At 36.7% G+C, this 25,147-nt stretch overlaps 1 protein-coding gene across 3 annotated transcripts in view; it reads left to right on the forward strand.

Annotated features, from left to right (window-relative positions):
- The window catches only part of cdc42bpb (CDC42 binding protein kinase beta (DMPK-like)), a 79,663-nt gene that overhangs the window by 20,098 nt on the left and 34,418 nt on the right, over nucleotides 1-25,147 (forward strand). For all 3 annotated transcript variants that reach the window (XM_059513038.1, XM_059513039.1, XM_059513040.1), the window contains exons 2-5: nucleotides 7,520-7,611; nucleotides 20,785-20,868; nucleotides 21,785-21,880; nucleotides 22,714-22,862. In XM_059513038.1, the coding sequence (XP_059369021.1) occupies nucleotides 7,520-7,611; nucleotides 20,785-20,868; nucleotides 21,785-21,880; nucleotides 22,714-22,862 (421 nt within the window). The remainder of the gene's footprint in view (nucleotides 1-7,519; nucleotides 7,612-20,784; nucleotides 20,869-21,784; nucleotides 21,881-22,713; nucleotides 22,863-25,147) is intronic.

The raw sequence follows: 25,147 nt of genomic DNA on the forward strand, positions 1-25,147 counted from the left end.
GAAAGACAAGTCTAATACTAATATTGTTTTTTCAGAAATTATTATATGAGGAATATGATTCCCCTGAAGGCAGTCTTGAAGGAGATGTTGATCGTAAACCCGTGTTAACCTCTCTGCCATCTAACTCCATATCTAGATGTGAAAAATCACCCCAGCCCACCTCAAAGCTAGGTGAGCCGGCACCGGTCTGTGCGGCCAGGGCGGTGAGTCTCTCAGCAGGAAGCTGCCAGTAAATGGCTGTTATAGTGGGGGCTGGGAGTAAGTGGCAGCTGGTGCAGGATAATGGATTAACCCGGGGCGAGGCCCTGATGCTTTTACCTCCTGCAACCAGCCAAACTGTCCAGCAGCCATCAGTCCCTCTGCGGCTGTCTCAGGATGACTTCCTCATCAATGTTTAATAGGCCATTTAGTGGCGGTCAGGCTTGCTCACTGAATGAGCCCATCAATAGAGCACTCTTCATGATATTGACCATACCACAGTGAGTCCTCCAAGAATTGTCTGAGATCAAATATTGGTCTTCGTGTGGTTCGTTATGTCTTCAGACTTTGCGCTTTTAGTGAAAAGTTAAGAGGTCTTATTGGACTTTTAAACCATTTTTATTTGACTTATCAAGTTACGTAAATGTAAAGCTCCAGTAAACGTATACATAATGCGGCAAAAGATTTCAAAGAATTCTTGTGAAAATGTATCACAATTCCCACAAATGTTAAGCAGCACAACTGTTTTCAACATTAGCTATGTTTCCATCCAAAGTTACGAATTACACTTGTGCGCTAAATTGGAGCACTGTTTCAATCCAGCGAGTTGGAAGAGAACAAAAATGCGGTCATGTTATCTTATTTTAGGAGCCAGCTGTTTGTGAACACAGTTTTGGGAGTTAATTATAACGAAGCTCTTTGATGGGACCTTGCTCAAGCAATTTAGAATGACAAAACTAGCATTTCAGATGCTGCGCCATGACATGGGTCATTTGGTTGGTCCAGTTTTATACGGTCCTATTGCAAAGTCTTGTCTTTTTTTATGCGCATTAATGAATTTATTTCAGTAAAACTGTTTACATTGTAGTTTATGAGTATGTTTTCTTACTGGATCATTTTTTTCTTTATCTGACTTAGTTCAGGAAATACGTTTTTTTAATGTGCATATTTAGATTTTATGCACATCTTTGCGTTTCCATCCAGCATTTCTTTATGCAATATCCTAAAATGTGCAAAAAATAGGTGGATTGAAACATAGATTGTTTCTTGAGCAGAAAATCTGGCTCTTAGAATGATTTCTGAATGATCATGTGACACTGAAGACTGGAGTAATGATGCTGAAAAGCACAGGAATAAATGGCATTTGTTAAATATATTAAAATAGATAATAGCTATAATACTTCAAATTGTATTACTGATTTCTCTTAAAAAATACAATGACTTGGTGAGCATGAGACTTCTATATGATAGTGATAAAGTTATGTCTAATAGCAACTCGCATGTCACAAAATTCACTCTTTATTTTAGCTTTTAGTATTTTTTTTAATTTGTTAAAAACTACAGCATTTTAATATCAGCCATTAATCAGCTATGATATGAAAATAATTATTTTGTCTTATCTGTAATATCGGTGCATCCCTAGTATCCCATACACATTACTTTCCATGATTTTTCAGTGCCTTTTTAACTGGTGGTTTCTTGATTATGCCAAAGCACGATCCAGGAAAGGTCTTTGAAGTTCAGACTTCTCCTTGGCTAAGTGACTTGAGCAGAAGATTACTGCTAATGTCTCTCATTCAGTCCAATTGATCAAGGTTAAAGTCATGAACCCACTTGAAAAATCCCTGTTGTGCCAGTGATTTTTCTCCCTTCCAGGCTGTTATTGTGTTCCATTAAAGTCTAGTTTGGATTTTTAATGTGTCCCCCGGTGATCATTCCTTAAATGCTTGGTCAAAGCTATGGCACAGACTTGCTCTTGCATTTTAAGTATTCGACCTAGATTTTCTTTGGATGAAAGATGAGTTAGCTTAGCACTGATCATCTGTAGCTATGGCTGTAGCTCAGAAGAACTGTGTTCTTGGGGACTTGTGCCTCATGATGATAGCAGCCTCCATTTTCTGCTCCCCAGCTCCTGTCTGCGGTCTCTGGGTGAATATGCTTGTTACTCACTGGATAAAGTTTCATCTTAAGCAGCCACTGGATGCCCAGCAGTGCTGTGGTGTATAGGCTTAGGGTTTCTATGGAATGCATTATGCATGCTCACAGACTGGTGCACTGCTTTTAAATGCTACCCACCTGCTTAGAAATACCCGATCAGACATTTAAATGAGATGCTGGATTATTTTATTTGAACACCAACCTATATATATTAGTTATAATTTGCAGTATTGGTGAGAATCTTCGGTTTAACCTTGTTTTATGTATGCTAATCTATAGCACGCTTGCTCACCAGGCTAATTAATAAATAAAAGATGTGTTACTAGGGAGAATCCATGTCTAGAGCAGCACTTTGAGCTCCAGAGCTGATCAGGGTCTCATAGTCTGTCATTTTCAAGTGTCTGGTTCAGTGAAGAGTGTGTGGATGTTTAAAACCAGGTAAATGAAACACAAATATAGACTGAAAGCATCTTCACTTCACAAAGCAGTTATTTTATATCTCTGAACACATGTAGAAAATATCTCTTTCATTGCATCCAAGAACTCAATTTATTTCAGGCAATGGATTCTTGATTCCGCCGTTTTCTCTTCTCTCTCATCCTGATGCACTTATTTGATACATAATGGCATTTTTCATGACTACAAACCAATGGCTTTAGGGGTGTAACGGTACGCAAAAATCACAGTTCGGTACGTACCTCGGTTTTAAAGTCACGGTTCGGTTCATTTTCAGTACAGTAAGGGAAAGAAATGCAAACATTAAACTGCAGGTTGTTTATTACTATAAACTTTTTTTTTTAAATACTTAATAAAATATATAAAATTAAAAAAAGAATAAGAAATAAAATACTGCTGCAAAGTTCTCCACTAAATAAAATACTCTCAGTCTCAAACCAATATCATATAATAAAATATAATGAAAAATATAAATAAATAACTATGATTACAGTGCAGCATTACCAATCCCAGCTAGTTGGCCTGTTTCACCAGAACCGTGCCTGACGCGGCTCTGACGTGGCACTGGCGCGCTGCTGCTGCTGTAGGTGACATAGAGGGAGGGCGCCGACAGACCAGGATCTTGTCTTCACGACAACAATATCTATACGTCATGTTGAGCATAAATATAAAGCCTACTGATAAAGGACACCGTCAACAGTATTGACGACAAAATAGACTATGTTTGACAGGTGCAATATTTGAAAATTGATAATTATTAATTTATTTTTTAAATTACATTTATATCTGAATTTATGTCAACCTATAGACTTCAAAGTGTCATGAATTAATATGTATTTGTGTACAAAATGACATATAAACATATTTTCCTATTCTATTTTGCCTGGAAACGCTTCCAACACGCTTGCCTGTCGCGTGAAAAATAGGCGTCGGTTCTATTTCTAGCATGGACGCGTTTTCCGCCGCGCCTGAGATTCGCGTCTCATGCAGGCAGTCTGCAAGCTCTAACCTGTTAACAGGGGAGCCGAATTAAAAACGGACACGCCACGCAGCTGAGACGCTTGCGCCACGCATCCAATGTGTCACCGGCCTTAGAATCAGCTGCAGGGCGGGATTTGCGCTGAACACAGAGACTTCCGCCACTTAATATGTTCGTTTGGAAACACGAAAATGTACTTATGTTCCGCGCACAAAATATTGCATTCCGTCATTCGGTACACACGTGCACCGTACCGAAAGCCCTGTACCGAAACGGTCTGGTACGAATACACGTACCTTTACACCCCTAATGGCTTGGTAATAAACATTTTCTCATCCCCTGATCGTAGTGTGGCCTCTCTAGCTCTGTGTTGTGACCTGGTGGGTAGGGCAGAACAGTGTAGGTTGTGTTATCCCAAACTGGAGGAAAGCGTCCCACTCCCTATGGCTCACTCCGAACAATAGCCTTCTCATCTCGTCAGTTGCAAAAAATCTCTTTGATGAATGACTCAGTTAGGATGAATGTAAAACTAATATTGTCCTGTTGGTCATCTGTTCCGATGGAATCATACGTTTATAGGCTTACAGAGGCGTGCTGTTGGGAAAATTTCCATTCAGAGAGCCACAGTCATTCAAATTGCTGTTTGTTTGGAGGCTAGTGGCTCTACAGTACGCCAACATTTAGTGGTCTGATTCCTCTGATTGATGCAATAAATCAACACAACTCAACTGAAGCCTAATGTCCTTGGTGCTATAAGCATCTTTTTTGTGGAAACTATTGCTGTTATTTGTATGAGGAGAAAAGTGTGATTCTTTAATGACAGTAAAACCTAACTTAAAAACAAGTAATTGTAACAAGTAATTGTGAAAAAAGTTGTAAATTAAGCAGATTATTGGGAGTATGTTTTGCAAGAAAATACTTCTATTTCAGGTTTTCTAAATCAAAATTTCACAATGTGTAATTGCCATTTCTTTGTAATTATTTGTAAAATTATCTAGCCATTTATGAGTAAAAACAATTTTTTTTTCTGTATAAAAAAGTATTTTTTATAAAGGACTATTTTAGTTTTTGTTCAGTATGCATTTTAAAAACTATCGGTTAATTAATTGGTATCGGCCTGTGTGGTCCAACCTATCTATCGGTATCGGCAAAATCCACTTATCAGTCGACCTCTGGTAATATTGTATTAGTAAATGTTTAAACAAACAAACTAAGGTTACTAAATGCCTTAGAAGTATTCTTTGTTGTCATGTTAACTAATGTAGTTACTGGCAGAAACTTGACAAAATAGGGCAGAGCATTTTCATTTTGCTTTAGATTTGCTGTGACCCATCATCGTTAAATATTTAATTGTCATATTGATTGGAGATGCTCTGCACTGACACTCATGGGATAATGCAGTATATTTTAAACTCATTTTTAAGCTGGAGCTTTTATATGTCAGGACATGTGTGTTCAGTGGATTTTTTATTTAATTTAAATTAGTTTTTTTACCCAGACATTTAAAAATAACACATTTTAGAGCTGTAACAATACAAAGTGATATTTTTGCTGAAGGTTGTCATACTGTGAAAATCTCATACCAGCCCATGCCTACAGTCTAATCTTTGAGCACAGGGCTCCAGTGTCATGTCTAATGGAGCGTGCATGCTAACCGCAAAACTCTGCTGGATGCAGGAAGTGATGCAGCGTGTCAGGCAGAGAGACACTTACACAAAAACTCTTAGGGATGGGCCAAAATAGTCATTTATATATTTTGCTGTCTACAATCTCTAATATATTTTTCTATTTTAATATATATATACTTTTAATATAATCTATTTCTGTCAAAGCTGTATTTTCAGCAGCCATTACTCCAGTCTTCAGTGTCACACGATACTTCAGAAATCATTCTAATATGCTGATTTGCTGCTCAATAAATATTTCTTCTTCTTATCAATGTAAAATATTTTTGTGGAAACAGTGATCGATTATTTTTTTCAGGATGCTTTTCTGAATCGAAAGTTTAAAAGAACAGCATTTATTTGAAATAGAAATCTTGTGTAACATTATAAATGTCTCTGCCGTCCCTGTAGATCAATGTAATGTGTCCTTGCTGAATACAAGTATTAATTAAAAAAACTCCAGACTTCGGAGTTTCACTTTTGCCTTTTGTTTCTGTTGGCCGCAGGAACTTTTCTAGCAGCCTGTTTTCATATTTTCAGTCCTGCAGCTGGTGTTCTGATGTTGCCATAATCATTTAGTATGTGAGCGATGAGAGTTTATTGTAATTGAGAATGTGATCCTGGAGGGGATGAGAGGATTATCATATTACATGCATGGAAAAAACAAACAAACAAAAAAAACATGCAATTTTAAATATGAAAGGCAGTTTTTGTCTTCAAGGAGTGATTTTAAAAGTATTGTGTGTATGCTAGTCTATTGTTTTTTGGTGCCTGTGTATATAATTTATTATTATTATTATTATTATTAACAGAAATTGTTTTATTTCAACTTAATGTATTAAATTTTTTTCTGTAACATAAATGATTTTTCAGATTTGTGGGTGCCCCTGAGGATCTAATGGTTGCAGTGGTTTAAAGTTAAAATGGAGTTTTAGTAAGTTTTAGTAAGATTAGTAATCAACAGCGAAATGCATCATGGTTCCTGGTTCTGTAAGCTGGGAAGTTATGCATCCTAATTCTCAGAAGACGACATAACTTGCATCACACATTCCCTGAATGGTCCACGTCGTCCCGTCTGAGGCTGAGAGTAGGTGACAGGAAGAACCGCTTTGCATGGTCAGTGGCTTAAGATACACAGTGGTGCACCACCAGTTTATGACTCAACATTATAAACTTATGTTGTCAGTGGTGCTGTTAATACTGGAAGCTTCCTAAATGAATGATAATATCATACTACTTTTCTTTTTGTTGCTGCTGTCTTGGGAGTGACATACCAGTTCGCTGGCCTCGTCCGTGCTGGGCTTTAAAGCTGTCCATAGATGCTGCGCCACTTTGAGGGATCTCCTCATTAAAAGCAGATGATGCTCTTTCCATGCAGCTCCAAGCATGTGGCTCTGTCTGAACGGCTGAGGCGCAGGCCTGCCGTGTGTTTAGAGTTTAGAGCTCTTATGAGTGATAAATGTCTTTTGTAACTACATGAGACTCAGTGTATGTCCTCATATGGCGAGGCGTTCGGGCTGACTTAGCTGTGTCTTGGGTGCTTGCCAGGCCCCCAGCGGTGCCTCGTAAAGCAGAAGGGATGACAGTTTGACAACATGAAATTTAATGCACACTGTTTAGGTTACATTGTTTCTTTAATCTCCTGACGGCTGCATTTGATGGATTCACTCCGATTCACTTTGTTGGAGCTCCGCCTGTATACAGATTGTGGTGACATTTAGATCAAAATACATAATTTCAGTTTTTCATACATTTATATGTACTCATGCAGTATATTGCTACTTTTGAGATGATCATGGTAGTACCATAGCAGTTTTCTGGACATTTTTTATTTTTATTTTATTTATTTTGTTTAAATTTACATAAACACATTTACATACATAAATTAAGAAATATATAATACATTTTCATGAAATGAATACAGACATTAAACATAAATATATATATATATATGTGTGTTTGTGTGTGTGTGTGTGTGTGTGTGTATGTGTGTGTGTGTGTAACAAATATACACATTACACATTCATATTATATAACCTAAAATTTTATTTTGGATGCGATTTAATCATTTGACAGCTCTATTTGGCCATAATTCTAAATTGTAATTCTATATTATCATTATCGGCTTATTTGTATCTGCCAACATTTTAATATTGGTGCATCAATTTCAAGGATTGCTTAGCATGGCTGTGACAGCATCTTTCTCTATTGCCCATTTCAAAGCCTTTTATTTATTTATTTCCAACCATTAATCATAACTAATTCTCTCCATCTCTCTTCACAGTGAAGCCATTCACAACCACTGTGAAGGAGATGCGCCTTCACAGAGACGACTTCGAGATGCTCAAAGTGATCGGCAGGGGAGCCTTCGGAGAGGTAAGGTACTCTGCGAACCCTCGCTGCCATTATGGCATTTGTAAAAGTGCAGGGAAATCCCCTCTGAATCATTGCAGCCTTTGCCATATTGTGTGTATTTCGGTATTTCAAAGCTTTGTTTTCATGACCCATTTTGTGTGTCCAATGAAAACCCCAAACTATCAGAAAAGTATTCATGTCCCCTTCAAGCATCTTATCAGCAGCCACAAACCAAACCCCTTCATCTCATCCGAGTTTCCCTTCTCTCCCCCTGAAAACCCCCTGGGGACCTCGGCCTGGCGTTGGACTGCTATTCTTGGGCCGGCACAAATCTAGGCATTTTAGACGGCTCGTTTGTTTTACAGGGGAATGTGCTACTCCTTCCTGCAGTAAAACACTTGGACTATTCACTTCACACACACTGCACTTTTCTTTTCCCCTACCACTCTGTCTTCTATCATTGCTACATTTTCCTTTTTTGCTTTTTCCTCTTCCTCCTTTTCACCAAAATGGAATTAGATTGCTCTCAGTGGAAAAAACCTGTCATGTGTTATGGAAAAAAAAAACGTTATTTAGGCCCTTATATACTGCTTTTAAGCTTCAGTTCACTCAAAACCAACTTTGATTTTAATACTATTCCACTTGTATTTTGATCTGAATCAGTTTTGCATCATTAAAAAGTATGTTTACATGCATGGTTATAATTGAAGTACAACAACAGTGCAACAGTCGGGCTCTGGAAGTAAAAATTCTATGAATTTTCTCCATAGGTAAATACATTTTTAAAGAGAACTTATAAAACTGTTAAAAAAAATCTACTGTGAACTACTAGGTTGTTAATTGATGGTATATATTTGTTTAACACTGGAATTCCTGGTGACAGTCTAATACTCATGATTCTCCCAAATCAACACCAATCAGAGACATGCAAATCAGCTCTTTAGTGCCATCCACTTCTGTGAAGCACTGCAGATGACATAACTGAGTCACTATTAGGGCTGCAACAAAGGTTTATTTTGATAATTGATTAATCTAAAGATTATTAGAACGATTATTTAACTGATTAGTCATTAGACATTTATTGATTATTCAGCTTTTGCAATTAAAATATTTACACACATTCTAACAAATAAATTAAGGTAATTCAGCTTTTGAAAGTCGAATTAAGTTTTTACAGTTATACAATTATACAAATATATTTGGCACATAAAATGAGATGACAGAGAAACTCTCTTATTCACCATTTAATCAGCTATATGAAAAAGTAACTAAATGCGCTTCATTCTGCCTAGCATCTCTTTTTGTAAGTCATATTTTAAAAAAACAATAAAGGTAAGTGATAGGACGTTTTATTTTTGGAGGAACTAATCTCTAATCTCTAATAATCCCGTAACGTAATCTCTCTTAAAATACCTTAAAGGGTTATGATAATCAAAACAAAAGTCCTGAGCTAGATCAAACTAAATTAAAACTTTAATGAAAAAAAAAAAAAACCCACAAAAAATAAAGATTTAATGATTAGCTAGCTCCACACTGGAGATTTCTGCTTTATAACAGAAAATCAAGTTGTGATTCTAACTGAAAATGACACTGACTCTGGTTTCTCATGTTCAGTACTGTAAAGTTGCTTGATTTAAGGCTATCTATTGCATGAAGTACTGTTATATAAATAAACCAGACGTGACTGGACTTTACTTTACTAGAGTGCCTAAGTTACATCCACATTGCTGTAATCAAATGTGTTCTTAAGTGCTGCTTTCACACCGCGTTCAGTTTTTGTTGTTTATTTTGTTATTGAGAGGAAAGCACGCAGCATATATTAACAAATTCATCCAGCAGCTCAGCAGCTTCAGGTTAGGCTGCATTTACTCTGAACTGAAGCGCTGTCTTCTCTTGAATTACATCCGGGAGGGCTGATTTACAGTCTTGCGTAACAGCGCCACACTGGTCAAACCGTGTTATTGCAGGCTCTCACATTGGGTCATATGAGATCTAACGACTACTCCACAACAAAAATATTTGTCAATTTTTTATTGTCAACGTTGTCGATAATGCAGACTAATCATTTCAGTCCTAGTCACAATATATAATGAATATATTTAAATCATTTGTTTTATGTTTTCTCTGTTGTTTTTAAATCGGTAGTCATTCACAGTACTTCAAGGAATTGTAGTTCTTGCTGCCGTTAAATCCATTAAAGGGATAGTTCACCCCTAAATTACAATTCTGTAATCAATTATTCACCCTCATGTCATTCCAAACCTGTAAGACCTTTCTTCATCTTCGGAACACAAATGAAGATATTTTTGATGAAATACAAGAGCTTTCTGACTCTGCATAGACAGCAATGCATTTACCACGTTCAAGGCCGAGAAAAGGTAGTAAGGACATCATTAAAATAGTCCATGTGACATCAGTTGTTTAACCTTAATTATATTAAAAAATAAAACTACATTTTATTCAACAATTTCTTCTCTTCTGTGTCAGTCTTTGATGTGCCTTCATGAGAGTACCACGACACGTGCGTGGTGCTGCTTATGATGTTTACAAATACTGTATAGCATGTGCATTTACATCCGGTTTCTATGTCAGAATGCCAGTTTCTGCATCAGCAGGATCTCACCCATGCGTCATTATACTTTCTTAAACGTGCATTAGGTGTGCAGGATATATATCAGTAGGGCTGCAACTAACGATTATTTTGATAATCGATTAATCTGTCGATTATTTTTACGGTTAATCGATTAATCGGTTTATGTACTTATATTTTAGTTTTTCCCATTTTTTCCCCAAGTAAATTATTAGTAAATGGTCTTTATCATTCAGCATAGATTTAAGAGATTTTAACCATTTTGCACTGTCATATCCTAATCAAAAATATACCTGGAGTTGTTTTATTGTGTTAGTAATCCTTTGTCGAACTCTTCTGCAATCAGAACACTGACCCATACTCTAGCAAATTTCACAAGGAGATTTCAAATAATGTTTTCACCATGGCAGTCCTTAGAGCTCCTAAAGTAGTTTAACATCCCGAACAAAGCTTATTAAGGAATCTTTCAGAACATATTTTCACGAAGAATAAGGATAAAACAGAATAAAATTGCAGTGCATTGTATTTTATTATTTACTGGGAAACAGCTTTATAGCTTATGCTGTGAAATTGTAAACAATCCTTCGAATAAAGTGCCAATGGCATGAAACCTGAATGGAACTCACAATTTAAAGTAAAATCCATCAGAAGGTTGTCCAGAAAAAAAAAAATTGGACAGTCACACACAAAAAACCTGCTGTGTGAAAAAGAGCAGTGAATACTTAGAAAAAAAGTGCATTTCAAATATCTTTAAACATTTACCTCTCTCATTCAGTCATAATTAGGCTGCACGACTGAATTATGAACTGGTAAACGACAAACTGACCACAGAACATGTTTGTAAAGCTTTAAATGTTAACTGTTAAAAAGCAATGTTATCAGCTTTTACGACTAAACATTTGCAAACAACATTGTACTGGAGAATCTGCACAAATAAAAGTCTTAGGGGCCGTTCACATATCGTGCCTAAAAACGCGTGGAAAACGCTAGTCGCACCGCTTTCTCCTTCTTTCCAAAGCGCTCGGGCAGAAGCGCCCCTGAGGCGTCTGCCTTTGATAAGCAACCATGACGTGCTCTCTCCTTGAAGACGCGGAAATTTCAGCAAAGGATAAATGGATTTGCAGCTCAAAAAATCACTTGCAGTAGCTCTGCTACTAAATTTATTTCAAAATGGAAATCCATATACAACTATGATCAGCTGTTCCTTTCATCTTGACTGAGCTTTTAACGTTGTTACGGGAAAGGATGAAGCTGATTGGTTAGTTCTTGTCACATGACCCGCGATGCGCTTGCAGCATTCTGAAAAGTTGAGATGTTTTTAACTCGATGCGGTGCGGTGTTGGAAATAACGAACTTGAGCGCGCAAAAGACGCGATATGTGAACGTCCCCTTAAACAGTTCAGTAGTGCAGAGTTTACAGGTTACTCTTCTTTTTTGAAGGCTCAAAGTAAAGTACTCCCAGTCTCCCACATCCCGCTAAATGCTGCAGAGACGCTGTTCGGGAAGCACGTGACATAAAACGAGGCCAGCTATTGGCTATTCGCTACTTCTCCGTATGTACTGGCTGAGTAAAACCTCCGATGGCTCATTACTGCCACACTTTGGTCACCGCAGATTTGAAATATGCACGAAATGAGCCGCTTACGGCAAATAAAAGTTATTTAGCAACGAATCGATGACTAAATTAGTTGACAACTATTTTAATAATCGATTTTTATCGATTAAATCGATTCGTTGTTTCAGCTCTATATATCAGTCGATGATTAATGCGCATCTCGTCAGTAAAGCCAGTTAATTCCATCAGGTGCGTGATTTCACATAGAGCAGCTGTTACTACAAAGAGCCGTTGTTAACTGAGCTGCGCAACGTTCATTATCAGCTTGGATTTGCGCAACTTGTCAGTTAACAACGGATATTTATTGTGCACCCCTTACGTGCATCTAAGACTGACGCAGAAGAGAATAAATTGTTGAATAAAGTCATTATTTTTGTTTTCTTTTTGCGCAAAAAGTATTTTCGTAGCTCCATGAAGATTAAACCACTGATGTCACATGGTCTATTTTAAAGATGTCCTTACTACCTATCTGGGCCTTGAACATGGTCATTTTTGTTGCTGCCTATGCAGATTCAGAAAACTCGGATTTAATCAAAAATATCTTAATTTGTGTTCCGAAGATAAACCAATATCTTACAGCTTTGTAATGACATGAGGATGAGTAATTAGGCTAATGACAGAATTAAATTGCATTATTTTTTGTTGAATTGTCACTTTAAATAGTCTTTTACCTTTTGTCTTTTCAAATACTTTTTTGCTTCAAAACCAAGTTAGTAGTTGTGATTTACCTCATAGCTGGTTGGTTTGGTTCATGGTTTATAACTCGTAAATGACTTAGAAAAATCCCTATCGGAAATTAATGAGGAAAGGACTTGTGCAATCAAGACTGCTAAAGAAGTGGACGGTTGCTCTGTTGCACTCTACAATCTCCATCTGACTGTCTGATTATATATAACACCATGTGTGGTCAGATATTTGAAGAATGAAATGTATATTACATTAATCACACAATGCTTAGCTAGATATAGTCGGATTAATGAGTGTACTTGCTAAATGAAGCCAAACTCACATTATATAGGTCTGTAAGTCTGACTTCACAAATAAAGGAAGATTTCGGCTTTAAAATGACCAATTATTCATTTTAAAAAGAACAATTATAGATTTAGCATGAAACTCAAATTCACTGAAATTCACAGTAAGATAAACTATTGTGTGGCATAATAGACAGATTATCAGATATTTCTCAATTATGAGAGAAACATTTGCTGTGTCACATATTTCTGATGTTTCGTTATACCTCCTTCGTAAATGAATGTTGTGTCTTTGACTCATTTCCTTGGGAAAATGCATCCAAAGTAAAACTTCTGCTTTTTCTTCAGATGAACGGAAGTTAACTCGGCTTAAACAAAAGAATATAGGATGCATCACTTCCTGATTCAGAAGCTGAATTAAAGCTTATTTTGAGGTCTGTGGATAAATTGCTTGTTTATCAGTAGGTTTTGCTTTGATAAATGCTTACGGTCTCTTAGTTGATTACAAAAACAGGGAAGAGGATGTGCATGTGAACAGAAGAAGTGTTCATCTAAATGCTCTGTACAACCAAGTTCTCCTCTTTACCGTAGATTCCTGTCAGGAATGTCACTTGTGGCACAGGAAGCCGGGCAGGACGGTGCAGCTTCCAGGAAAGGCTCAGGAAACCAGAACCTTCTCCAAGGAGTGACTTTCGTAAAAATAGTGTTGCAATCCGCATGTAATTTGCGCTGTTCATTGTCCCTTCCTCAGCCACGAGACCTCAATAACCCTTCCTTCTCAGTCTTTTGGCTTTTTTTTTTTGTGAGCGTCACGTGGTTCTAATGATGAGTCAGTTCTGTGGGGGGTTTTGCAGTCTTTCTGTTATCATCAAGCCAGGCTATTGTTAGTGTGCTGCAGCTTGTGTCGGTTTCAGAGCACTCGGACTCATGTGTGAACATGGTGCTGCTGTTTTGTTCCCTCTCCCAGCCGTTTCCTGTGGTTCTAACGTTACAGGATGTACTTCCAGATAAATCTCTTGCATTTCCTGTTTATGATTGATGGCGTGATCCCAGCTTAAAGGCCGAAATTTGGGACTACATAAAGGAATAGTTTACTCAAAAAAAAATCTAGAAAAAAATCTAATGTCACTGCAAGCTTGACTTTCTAACTTCTGGGAAATGGCAAATCAGATGCTCAGCAGAGTGTTCATGCTGCTCTTGTCTATACAAGCATTATTTTCTGACCATAAAAGTACAAATTGGTCCATACAACTCTTACACTATATTCCAAGTTTACTGAAGCCATAAAATAGCTGTTGATGAATAGCTGAGAAATTTTAAAGGTATAGTTCACCCAAAAATAAAAATTACCCCATGATTTACTCACCCTTAAGCCATGCTAGGTGTATATGACTTTCTTCTTTCAGACTAATACAAGCAAAGTAATATTAAAAATAGGGGTGCACCAAAATTTCGGCCGCCGAAAATTTTCGGCCGCCGAAATTTTTTTTCGAAATGGCATTATCGGTTTCGGGCCGAAATAAAAAAAACAGCTGAAAACGTAAACCGAAAATGAATGTCACCCGCCCCTCCCATCCGTGCGCAAGTGCTTAGGTTTCACTCACGGTCGAGCTGTTATCACGCGTCTGCCTATCAAAGATTAAGCATGTCAAAGGGCTGTCACAATCAAAAAAAGCTTGTCACAAAAGCTGCACAATCGATCGGACCAACCAACACAAGTTTCGAAAACGAAAATAGGGAATCGATTTTAACGGCCTTCTCTCGGAGCGCGTCCAGCTCGTCACTATATGCTCGCAGCGAACGCGCGTCACACAGCAACTGCAGGTTCTGACACACACACACACAGAGCCTATTAGTGCATAATATCAATGTAGCCTTCAGTAATGTTTTTCATTGATGTTATGGCTGTCCACATTGCTGACTTGTGCGCGTCTCAAGCGCCCTCTTCACGTTCGCCCTAATGCCTGTTTAGTTGTCGGTGGATTTGCCTATATTTGGCGTTGAAAAACGGATCAACGCCAAATATAGGCAATTTACTAACTATTCTATGAACACTTTGCCTATGTCTCAAAAATCTAACAGGATTTTTTTTTCACAAAAGTGACAGCCCTATACGAGAGGACACCAAAGTTGCAATATGTAACATTTGTTCTGCAAAAATCTCCAAAATTGTGGAGTTTTTTGCACAATTTTTAAAAAACTATTTTATTTGATGGAACATAAAACTTGAAGAATAATTATTATTTATATTTATTGTAAAAAATATTTTATATTTTGTTATGTAACTGTTAATAAAAGTTTGATTATTATATTGTGATTTTTCAATTCAGATCCATTAAATCCAAGCAATATATATATACGTTTTTAAAAGAAGCCATTTTCGGCTTCAGTTTCGGTTTTAGGCCAAGTGCATCCTAAATTTTCGGCTTCGGCGCAGAATTTTCATTTCGGTGCATCACTAATTAAAAAATGTCATGGCTCTTCCAAGCTTTGTAATGACAGTGAATGGGGGCTGAGATTTTTGAAGCCCAAAAAAGTGCATCCATCCATCATAAAAAGTGCTCTGCACAGCTCCGGCGGGTTAATAAAGACCCTTTGAAGCGGATCGATGACAAACTATATTGTCTCAGTCAAGGGTTTGTCTTCGTTTTATCATTCAAAACGTTTATATGTTCTGTTTACTCAGTTACAGCTGTTATAGCAATGCCTTTGTCCATATAAGTGATTTCCTGGAAGGTCATGAGTTCCGCTCTAATGTAAACTGCTAATTGTTTAGAAAGGATATCGGCACATTCTCGCGAGACCGGTGCGATTTTACCACTATTTCTCTTCACATCCTGTATACTCGTCATATACTCTGTTTTAAAATTACACCACTTTTTAAATACCTGAAAGTACACTCTTAACATCAGTCAGTCAAGCATTAAAATATGATATCTGGATAATCAAGTATTATTTAATAATAGATCTTTACCAGGGAAAACCAGGGAGTTCTTTAAAGCTGAAAAAAAATCCAGAGGAACTCCATTATTTTAACAGGAAAACACAACAAAGAATATAATTTACATGTAGCGCGTCAATTCTGCATGTATGGTCTCGTGGACTTAACGGACACGCCCACGTGGCGGCCATTATAAGTCCATAAGACCACGAGTGCACAAGAAGTGTTCCATTTGGGACACGGCTTGAATGAATTGAAAAATGGCACAGATTACTTGAGTGCTCAGTCAGAGTGTTTGAAAAAAATATGTGTGCTAAACTTATACTTAGCCTCCAACTCACACACTGGCAGGTAAAATCTGAGAATTTATTAGCCATTGGCTAATATTAGACAGTGAAGATTTAGTCGCATATTCGAGTGATTTTCCCGCAATGTAGAGCATTGCTACTGTTGTAGAGAGAGTGCCATTCCATCAGATGACGTGTAGCATAAGCTACAGCAGATTTGATAATGATTGATTTTTAAGAGACTGTAAATAAAGCTCTCAAGTCATATAGCTACTTTTGTTACTACTTTTAGCTTAACCGGCCATCTGGGAAAAGTAAATATCTGGGTTTGTAATGACATGTTTGAGTGTATTAGATGACTGCATTTTTACTTTGACTGTCCCTTGAAAGAGTCTAGTGTTTGACGCATTCTTAAATGGCACTCCTTTGTGCCTCACCTGAGACTCTAAATAATTATTCTGTTAAATAGAAAATGAAAGAAAAACATGGAACAGAGGGGGGAATCAAGGAGAACTAGATTGAAGCAGACGTTTTTTTAAATATAATTTCACAGTGAGTCACTACAGTCCAGACAAAACCACCTGTAATAACTGCTACAGAGTGAGAGTTCTACTTGAGTATGAGTGCTGTTCTCTTTATCTGTTGTATTGATTAAATCACTCATGTAAAGAATGATTAGGTCAAAGTACATGACAAACCCTGTCCTCTGTGTTGATTTTGAGAAGACAGTGGCTTCTGTTCTCTAAAGGTATACTAAAAAAAATAGGATTGTTAATTAAGATTCTAAATTAAGATACAAAATTAAGATTCAGCTCCACACGCTGGTATTTCTCTGGCAGAAGTCTAGTGTTTTATTGTTTCAGGGCTTCTGATGTTCCTAAAACATCTTGAATAGTGTTATTATTTGGCATTGGCTTGGCCAGTATCAAATCTGGTATATATTACACAAAGAGAACTGTATTTATCTCAAAGAGTCTATGGATACTGATTCTGAACTTTTATTGGATTGAAAGTAGGGTTGCACAATATTATCGGACTGATATCGGAATCGGCCGATAATGGCTTTAAATGGTCAGTTATTGATGTCCTAAAATAATTTAGTATGTTTTGATTTAAAGGTCAGAATCTACAGCTTACATGAAAAAAAAAAATCACAAACATGTTAACTTAACTAAATAATTTTACATTTTCATTAATGTGTAATATATTCCAACATAAGCTCTAAAAGATTTTCAGAATTTGTACAACTCTTATGCTTTAGACCTTCTACAAATGTTAAGTCTTAAAATAAAATGTTAGGGATAACACTGAAAAATAAATCTTTCTGGGGAAAAAAAAAATTGTGATTTAATATATAGTTAATTTATAGTTATTTTCAAAGCTTCAATGTACAGTCAAAAAAAAAACCTTCATTTTTGTTTAATTCTAACAATTAAGTTCTTGTTAAAAACTAACCAAAATTGTAAAATATTTTGCTTATTTCTCCACAGGAAAGAAATTGGTGTTGTTTCCGATTTAAAGGAAATATATCGGTATTGACCAAAATGAGTTGAAAAATATTGCCATATCAAATATAGGGCGATATATCTAACGACATGATCATGCGCACCTAGTCAGTAAATCCAGTTACGTGATTACCGCTAAATTGCCATCACCTGCTTTTAAATGGAGAGGCATTCAAGATGAATCGCCTTTGATAATGAACGCGATATTGCGTAGCTTGTCAGTGATCTACGGCTCTGTCTATGATCATATCGTTAGATATATCGTCCAGCCCTATTCAAATATTGGCAAAAATCCAATATCGTGCATCTCTAGTTGAAAGCTATGAGACTGTTTATATCAGTGTTTTCTGGCTTTCAAAGGGCTGATAGTTCACCAAAAAAATTCCATCATTTACTCACCCTAATATTGTTAAAAATGTACATGAGTATTGTTGAAAACACAAGATGATACTTTGAAGCATGTTGGTAACCGAACATTTGTCATTGACATCCATAGGTTGTTTTTTTTTTTTTCTTCTTTTTTTTTTTTCATACTATGCAAGTCGATGGCTGCCAGCACTGTCTGGTTGGGATGGTCTGATGGCCCAGGGCTGGTTTAAGAGGGTCTTGGTACGATTCATAGGACTCTCACTTGCCTTATTGTGTCAACGTTTACACTTATTTTAAAGATGTTGTATTCATTTTTTTTTACATTTAACAAACATTTATTCTTTCTTTCTTTTATTCATTGATTTAAAATTGTAAATTTGAAATTTACTGATGGTAAGTAAAGTTATCTTGCTGAATTATCTGATAGAATAGAAAATTAGAAACCAATTTAATGATCATCTTCCCCATATGCAGTAATTTTGTGGTAAAGGTTTTTGTTTCGATTTTATGATTATATATTATTTTAATTATTATTAATTTATTATTTTAATTATTCAGTTATGTTAAGTGAAAAATAATCTGACAAGTAGAAATCAGAACTATTCAATCGACTGGACCAGTATCCTGAATTTGTGTTATTGAGCCCAGTATCACAATCTGTGTTGCACAATTAAGGCCCAAAGCCAGTTTAAAATTTTACATTGCATGTTCAGAGTGATGCAACCCCTTCCTTGTCCTCAGGGTTTCACGGTTGCTTAGCACCTGTCTCACTGTATAGATCTGTACGTCAGAATCTCTCTGTGAACTCTGACCTTTGATCCCCTAGGACCTTAGCGCTTGCATACATGATCTCTCCTTTGGACTGGAGTGCATTGGTGACAATTGCATTGCAGTGTCCACTTTGGTCACCCGCTCCTCTCATTCTCCATGTACCTCCCCTGCATTTTCAATCAGGTCAAGCCGACTGCCTTTGTGAAAATGTGTGTCTAAAAAAAGGAGAGAGGGAAAGAGGACAGGAATTGGGGGTTTTCTGAGCACTCCGGGTTCGGTTTGTTTTTGTAATGAGGTCAGTTATCTGCTGCGGTTTGGAGCCTTACAGATAAGAAGTATGTGTGTGTGATTTAAGCCTCTGTTTGAGTTTGTCGTCAAAGTGAACCTTTCAGATACTTTGATTTAGGCAAAAACACACTCAAAAGGACATCAAAGGGGGTCGAAAAGCAGAAAACAGCAGCAAGGCTCATAATTTGCCCTTAGAGTATGCAAAGTTAGCACTGTGTTCTTTGCTGAAGCAGCACATTGTGCTGTGGGCAGGTATGCGGGTGTGGGTCCACGTGAGGGGAACACTGTTTCTCCGCTGAGGGTAAACACACATCATGTGATGTGTCCCGGGCAGCAAAGTACAGGGAAATTCATAATTCCACTTAACATTAGCCGACTAGACGGTCAAAGATAGCCAGTGGACAGAAGATAGCTGAATAACAGAGGTTTATGTTTGAAAGTCATAGGGGAAACAATGAAATCTCACAGAGATGTTTATATTGTAGATTTATGAAGCCTGGTTTAAAGGCTTATTTTCTTTAAAAAAAAAATTATACTCCGTTCCAAACTCGTAAACTTGACTTCTTTAAAAGGAGATGTTTTGAGGAATGTTCATGCAGCTATTTATTTATTTATTTTTTTTATAGTGGCTGTCAGGCCTCTTAAAGGGGGAAAGGAATGATTATACAAATGTTCCACATGTACACTACTGTTCCACAGCAAGGATGCAATAAATTGATTAAAATTGACTGCAAAGAGATTTTATCATGTTGTGGATGATTCTATTTCAAATAAATGCTGTTCTTTTGAACTTTCTGTTCAAGACTCCTAAAAACTAATGTATACAAGTTTCTACAAAAATATTAAGCATGAAATATTAACTGTGATTAACTTTAAGAATTAAGTAGCAAATCAGCATGTTCGAATGATTTCTGAAAGATCATGGGACACTGGAGTAGTGACTGCTGAAATTTCAGCTTTTTAAAAATGGAACACAGTTATTTAAAATTCTCATCTTTCACAAAATTAATGTTTTTCCTGTATTTTTGTTCTAGTAAATTGAGTCTTGGTGAACAGAAGAGACAAAAACATTTTGAAACATCTGGAATGGTGATTTTTTTTTTTATTGGACACAACAGCATGACAGCAATTTAGTCACTAAAATTCAGTGTGTGGAAATAAGTGTTGTGAGCAAAAGAAATCTAATAGTGTTGGGCGAAATGCTCCATAGTCATATCATCCTATCTTCAGCCTGTAAAATCTCCAATACACGATATCATAATTCATTTTTGATTAAACTGTTCCTAAACCGGTCTGTATTTAACGCTTAGGTTTTGGATCTTTGGTAACAAGTTAGTTTTTTACTAATGTCATTCACCAATATCACAGACTCTCACTGCATTTTTACTGCATTCTCCTTGACTGGTGTGTCTTACTTCAGGCAGGGTGTTTGCTTTCCCCACCCCACATGAATAACTTCCAACAAGACACTGCTTTCCAACCTGTCCTTGTCCTAATATTGAGTCACTCCCCCTGCAGGAAAAGACCTTAGTCACCCTTGACATTTTTTGATGGGCTGCAGTCGTATGGCCTACATTAACTGGTTCTTGAGTGCCATCTCTTCTTTTTTTACGCAAAAAGTCAGCAGCCTTATGTCTCAGCTTTTCCTTTTTCTGATTTTCAGAGGCATCAGAGATCAAAAGCATATCATTCAGAGGGTTTCTTTCCCCGTGGGGTTTCGGTCTAAGTGGGCCGCAAGTGCAAGCAATGAATAAATGAGGGAAATAAAAATGCTCAAATTCAAAACCACAGCCTCTAAATCATGCTGAGTTTTAATTGTTTGTAAGCATTGGCTAAATCCTCATCTCATCGGTCTAGGTTGCTGTGGTGAAGATGAAACACACCGAGCGTGTTTACGCCATGAAGATTCTCAACAAGTGGGAGATGCTGAAGAGGGCCGAGGTAAACCGATTTCTGTGACATGTGAATCACAAACAAATGACTCTCTTCAATGAATTAGTCCAAATGATTCACAGTCATACTTCAAAGGCACTTTGAATTAGACTCACTCATTCAGTGAATATTTTATATCCATTACTGTTACCTTGAAATGAACCATGAATAGTTGTGTGTACTTTAGGTGTGTCAGACTTAATATTAGTCATATTACTTGTTGTTCATCTGACAATGTTAAATGATCTAAACTGGACAGCCAAAAATATCCATCTAAATTGAGCAATTCTGTAATTTGGCAACTAAAGCTGCATTATTTGCAAGAACTAGTGAGTTGCTAGTCCTAGTTTTTCAATAAGATCTCCATAGCATTTTCCCATATAGTCAGTAAATTGCCTCTTCCTAATGGCTCGATGACTGCTATCAAACCCTATCAACTGAAGTGAATAAGAGTGCAAGGTCATTTTCCATTCTACTCCAGCTCATTCTTGCCCCGGTTTCAGCCTGATCAGTCCTGACGGTGCCCACGTGCCTCCCAGAGGCATGTCAGGAGAACTTTTGTCGCTTGGGCTTGTCAGTAATCCTCTTTGAGCTTCACTGGGCTCCTTTTATCCTCCTCACATGTCCAGAGTCCCAATTCAAACAGATATGAGATCCAAGAATAACATCTACAATGGGAAAGTCATGTACATCATCACTGCAGGTGGATGTACATTAATGTATTGAATGAGTTAATTAATTCTTGATCTCCAAAAACTAGGGCTGCACAATTAATTGAAAATGAGGAATAGAGTAAAAAAAAATAATAATAATTTATTTGTGTCAGGTTTTTTTTTTTATATAAGGTTGTCAAAGCAAGGTGTAGAAAAAAAAAAAAAAGTCTTGGAATGTTTTGATGTAAGAAGTCTCTTCACATCTAATGTAGACGGCGTGTTTCCGGGAAGAGAGGAACGTCCTGGTGAACGGAGACTGCCAGTGGATCACTACCCTGCATTATGCTTTCCAGGATGACAACTACCTGGTGTGTGTCTCTATCTCTGCATACACTTATTCTCAGAGGACATAACTGAACGTTTGATGTCATTTAGTGAGTTGTTAAACCTCAACACTCGCAATCTTTTTAGACCTACACATCTCGAACATTATATAAATCAGAATCTAAATTATTAGCAGTAATGCAATGTTATTATGTTATTTATATACGAAAGTAATATTTCTTAAGATTAAATTAACATAATATTTAAAAAATAAAAACTTTCAATTACAATTTTAGTTTGTGAATTTACAGGATTTAATAATTTATTATTATTTTTAATAATTCTATTTAGCTTTCATCTTAATTCAGTTTTAGCCATTTAAATATCTAAGACAAAATTTTGAAATTACTTATGTATTTTTATCTTTATTTTAGCTTTAGTTTAATTAAAGAAAGCTATTTTGAATAGTTTTAGTTAACAATAACAAAACTGAATGCATAAATATCACCCATTCTGGGTGTATTTAATGTAAGCTATCTAGATAAAACCACTAAGCCATATATAGTTAATGTAATTAATCTGTAATTATATGATGTTTAAAGAATTATCAGTGTAATGATGGCCATGATGAAAATGTCATGTTTATCAGAGTGACTGATGATTATTTGTAGCAAACTCTGATAGCGCAGCCTTCAAACATGCTAACATCGAGTACTGGAGCTTAGGGCACGGTGCATTCTTTGTGGTTGTGTGATAAATATTTGTTAATCATACTACTCTTTGATGTCGTTGAGTTGATATTATGAAGTGCCGAGTCAGTGTTTGTGTAATTGAATGGTGTTGTGTGATAAGGGATGATAATGTTCTCCTCCTGCAGTACTTGGTGATGGATTATTACGTGGGAGGCGACCTGCTGACTTTGCTTAGTAAATTTGAGGACCGACTCCCGGAGGACATGGCCAAGTTCTATGTGGCAGAGATGGTGCTCGCTATCCACTCCATCCATCAGCAGCGCTACGTACACAGGTGACATGATTGTGTGTTTCTGTGTGACACAAGTGAGAATCAGATGCAGACTTGATTCTTAGTTAGCTTTAACCAGCAATACTTAGTTTATCACAAAGATCATGCTGGTAGACTGGCACCTAACTAGCACAAACCAGCCCAGACATTTACATTTATACATTTAGCGTACACTTTTACCCAAAGTGTCTCCGCTCACACATTTCCTGGTAATTGAACCAATGACGTAGGAGTTGGGTTACTAGGTTATAGTCCTGGGGCATTCATGCTGGTCTTCTCAGTAGGGTTTTTGCTTTGGTCTAGGCGTTTTATACATTTTTTGATTTACCATTTCCTAAAATTATGTAAAAAGCAAACTGTGGTTGATCACTTTAAATATCATATAACCCCTTCCTGTCCAAGTGAGCCATTTTAAGCCTGAATAAGCTGCAATGTGGACCGAACTTTATGCTGATAGTCAAGTTTTTAATCACAAGACTAGATCCAGACAAAACGATATGCCCCAGCAAATTTACCCAATGTAGGATTCTGCCCAAGTGTTTGAACATGTACTCACAAGCATAGTTGAGTGGTCATTGGCCCTGTGTGAGTAATGTGCACACTGGAGATCAACAGCACCTCACATATATGTACACTCCCACATGAAACATTTAATGAAATGACCGCAGGTGGCTGTGGATCTGTTCAGGTTCAGGGGCCTCTTCCTGGCTGCTTGTCCTGGACTGCCATCCGTTCCAACTGAGCCCCCTCTTCCTTCCTTCTGTGGAAGCGTCACCTCTAATGCAGTAGCAATATTCAAATGGTAGTTTGCCAAAAAATGAACATTTACTAACCCTCACCTTATTTGCAACCTATAAAGAGGTGTTTAGCAGCATGTAAGCACTTCATGAATAAAATAAAACTCAAATAGTGGTATGGCTTAGTGTGATTATGGAATTGCAAAAGCTGTTATTTAATTAAATGAATACATGCACTGCACTGTACTTGTTTTATAGCGAGGCACAGCACTTTTATACACAAGCACCTTATGATCCCCTATTTTCAGTGTTTGTGTACTTGTTTCGCGGTAAATGCTACTCCAAACAAACTACATTTGGGATACAGCTTACAACTTTGAAATGCAACGTGCCAATAAAAGCTCAATGCACTCTATTTTTGAAAATTTGGGAAACTAAGATTTAAAAAAAAGAAGTATTTTACCGCAATTTACTGTGATTATTTTTTTTTTTTTTGTATTCTCGACATTTTTAATCAGTGAAATTACGATAAGAGTATTTCTTATTTTGTGTATTATTTTACTTTATTAGTAATAATACTTCTACTACTGCTACTAATACTGCTACTATTAATATTTATAGTCATGTAAATATATGTTATTGATATCAAGTCCTAGTTGAAAAACTCAATATCTTTATTTTTTTTAAGACCATAGCAAAATGTTCACACTGCTTTTGGATTTGAATGGCCACTGCTGTCAAGCAATATTTTTTAGAGAATAACAACCTAGATTTCAGTATTTTTCTCTCAAAAAAACTCATTACTTCAGAAGATTTGGATTATAGTGCATTAATTTAACAAATAATGTGATTATTTAAACTTTGTTCCTATGGTGCTTTTTTTTAGCTTAAAGGGTTAGTTCACCCAATTTGCTAAATTATGTCATTAATAACTCACCCTCATGTCGTTCCAAACCCGTAAGACCTCCGTTTATCTTCGGAACACAGTTTAAGATATTTTAGATTTAGTCCGAGAGCTCTCAGTCCCTCCATTGAAGCTGTGTGTACGGTATACTGTCCATGTCCAGAAAGGTAAGAAAAACATCATCAAAGTAGTCCATGTGACATCAGAGGGTCAGTTAGAATACTTTGAAGCATCGAAAATACATTTTGGTCCAAAAATAGCAAAAACTACGACTTTATTCAGAATTGTCTTCTCTTCCGTGTCTGTCGTAAGACAGTTCATAAACAAAGCAGTTTGCCATATCCGGTTCGTGAACAAATCATTCGATGTAACCAGATCTTTTTGAAACGGTTCACCAAATCGAACTGAATCGTTTTAAACGGTTCGCGTCTCCAATACACATTAATCCGCAAATGACTTAAGCTGTTAACTTTTTTTAATGTGGCTGACACTCCCTCTGAGTTCAAACAAACCAATATCCTGGAGTAATTCATTTACTCAAACAGTTCACTGACTGAACTGCTGTGAAGAGAGAACTGAAGATGAACACCGAGCCGAGCCAGATAACGAACAAAACATTGTTTCTTTCATGAGTCAAAAACCGTTTC

Source organism: Carassius carassius, chromosome 27 (assembly GCF_963082965.1).
Source record: "Carassius carassius chromosome 27, fCarCar2.1, whole genome shotgun sequence".
Taxonomy (NCBI): Eukaryota; Metazoa; Chordata; class Actinopteri; order Cypriniformes; family Cyprinidae; genus Carassius; species Carassius carassius.